The sequence below is a fragment of the Tarenaya hassleriana genome, unplaced genomic scaffold, assembly GCF_000463585.1.
Source record: "Tarenaya hassleriana unplaced genomic scaffold, ASM46358v1 Cleome2, whole genome shotgun sequence".
In the NCBI taxonomy this organism is placed as follows: Eukaryota; Viridiplantae; Streptophyta; class Magnoliopsida; order Brassicales; family Cleomaceae; genus Tarenaya; species Tarenaya hassleriana.
Window position 1 is genome coordinate 4,594,533 of NW_010965372.1, and position 2,819 is coordinate 4,597,351.

General features: G+C 30.3%; 1 protein-coding gene across 1 annotated transcript in view; it reads left to right on the forward strand.

Annotated features, from left to right (window-relative positions):
- Positions 1-1,096, forward strand: part of LOC104812251 (exportin-T) — a 5,534-nt gene extending 4,438 nt beyond the window's left edge. The window contains exons 12-15 of the mRNA XM_010539318.1: positions 134-280; positions 415-548; positions 644-699; positions 810-1,096. Of these exons, the coding sequence (XP_010537620.1) occupies positions 134-280; positions 415-504 (237 nt within the window). The 3' untranslated portion in view covers positions 505-548; positions 644-699; positions 810-1,096. The remainder of the gene's footprint in view (positions 1-133; positions 281-414; positions 549-643; positions 700-809) is intronic.
- The last annotated feature ends 1,723 nt before the right edge of the window (positions 1,097-2,819 follow it).

The window sequence follows — 2,819 nt, forward strand, 5'->3', positions numbered from 1 at the left end:
CTTTCCCTTAATCTCTTTGCTGTTTCATTGCTTCTCATCGTGGTTTGAGATTCAAGATTCTTATGGATAAACTCTTTCATATTTTGTTGCTACACATTCGGTTGTGAATATCCATTGCTTTCATGGCACACAGCACATTTTGCTCGGAGAAATCGTCACAGCTCAGAAGGTGATGTATGAGAAATTTGGTAATGCATTTCTCATGCATCTTACAGCTAAAAGCCTTCCATCAGCATACTGTCCACATGATTTAGTAGAACAGTATTGCCAAAAATTGCAGGTATCATAAGATTGCTCTCTGAAACTAATAATCATTAGATTAGTAATGTCTCGTGCTTTGTGAATGGCATTGGAAGGATCCATAATGCTTAAAACTTTCTCCGTGCTGCTTTTTTTCTTGTCGGGTTTTTTCAGGGCAGCGATGTAAAGACCCTGAAATCGTTCTACCAGTCCCTTATAGAAAACCTACGTCTTCAACAAAACGGAAGTACCGTTTTCAGATAGCATCCGAAATATATACTGATACATACATAGGAGTGTCATCTGAGGTATTCAAGAGGCTTTCTCTTTCCAGTTTCTTGTTATAAGGGAAAAGGAAAGGAAAGAAGGAATCATGGTAGTGTTGCTTGCCCCTTTGTTGCAGATTTTTCCAAGTGTAGATACCGTTTTTTTGTGTATTTCTTCTTCAGAGGCACCAAGGTACATTCTTCCATCAACCTTTCTAATATCCGTCGACGGCATCTGTTCGTTTCCACCGATGCGTCTTTCATATAGTTTGTTAAAATCTCTCTATCCTTTGATCCTTGCAGCTGTATATTTGACCAGTGCACATTCAAAATCAGGGTTCTTTCTAGGGTTCTTGGCCATCTCCATGCCTGAAATCCATAGTCTCTTCACCTCTCAAACTTTGATTGCAGCCAAGCAGTTTTTTTTTTGTCGAAAGGTCTGAAATGTTTTTTTTTCTTGTTCTCTTTCGTTCATGAAGAGTAGTTACTAGCGAACAAGAGGAGAGACCAAGATTTTGTCCGAACTTTTTCTTGATTTTTTTTATAGATATTGAGTTATGTTTATATTAGAAACTCTGCATCTTTATTTTTGTCAGGGTTCTTGGAATGTTTGGTAGGTTTTTTTTATGTGTGATTGGTTATTTTCCATTTTAAAATAATATAAGAATATCACATGATTATATGATTGTGAAAAATATGTAAAGAAAAGTTTCTTACCGTATTAATGTATTTTTTTGGTCGTACAAGTTTTGATTAGCTATTGATTCGTGGTTTAATTTCACTTAGTAGTTTCAAATCAATTATCTTAATTATTTCAATTTAGGAAATTGTGGTAAAAATGGTTGTTCATCACTATTTACTAACTTAAAACATAGTGTTTTCAGTTTTACCATTTACTGCTTAAATTCATATTACATCTTTTATGTAATTTAATAATCTATATACCACATGAAACTAGCCACTGTCTTAATGCATGTACACGCAATCGTTCGAAGTATAAAAACAGTCGGCGTAAACACAATGGGACCGTCGATAATATTTTATTTTTATTGATGATATGATATGCATGTGTATCAAAAAAATTAAATAAACGTGCTATATCTTTCTAATAAATAATATGAAACGGACCAACGTCAAAGCCATCGGCCGATTAATTAAAATTTAAATATACAAAATCATTCTTTTTTTTTCACCTTTTGGAACTTATTGAAATCCAAACGCTTCTGATCACTATACATATTACATACATATAATATATAGATTATACTAGTGTAATTATTAATGTGAACCACCTGGACATAATTACATTTTAATGTTTTCCTTTTCAAGATTAGGGTTCATGTATAAACACCTCTTTCTTGGATTTGATTTCGGGAGAACTTTGGTTATGATATTGTTTTGAATAAATTTCATTTACCCACGTATATACTTTTCCATGAACATTTGGTGGTTATAATTTGACAATAGAATACTTTAGTTGTTATAATATCAATTAACAAATTTGACTAAACTGTGTTTTTTCATTTTTACAAGTTTTGTGGGATTTTGGGTTTCACGTGCCAAATGTGTCACTATATTTTAATTTAGAACAGTCCAAATCCAAACCTAATAATAACTCAGATTTACTCAACATGAAATTCACTTCTCTGTTTAATTTTTATAGTATAAAAATACACATTTCTCTAACTCGATATTTATATAATTATTTTTAAAAGCATATAACTCTCAATCAAGAATGTTTACAGATTTTGGTTGAACAGGTGTTCAATTTATAAAAATTTTAATTAGTCGTTTTTTTTTGGTAAATCTATATTATTAATATAGAAATGCAAAGCAATTAATTAGGCAAAATTATATATGGCTTGTCTATTTATAATTCCAATCGTGTAGATTAGGATCTCCTTGATATTTTTTACTCGTCTAAAAAAATTAATATATATATATATATATATATATATATATATATATATATATATATTCATATAATTTTATAGTACAGTTGGTTTTAAAGTTTGAATCCATCAAATGGAGACGGTTTACAAGAAGAAGATGACATAAGCAAGAAAAAAACAAAGAAGGTTCCTTCGATAGAATTTCAAAAAAAAAAAATGTTACAACTAAGTTGTTGCTCTATCACTTTCAAATTATTTTAAAATATCAGAAAATATATCTAATTGAAATTTACCAACGGTATTTGGTCCTTATGAGAAAAGATGCTTAGGGTTATTTTAATTTGATCTACAACGTAATACATTAATTAAGATGACTAATTTGTTTTTGTTATATGAAATCAAATTGCGCCATCTCAATTAA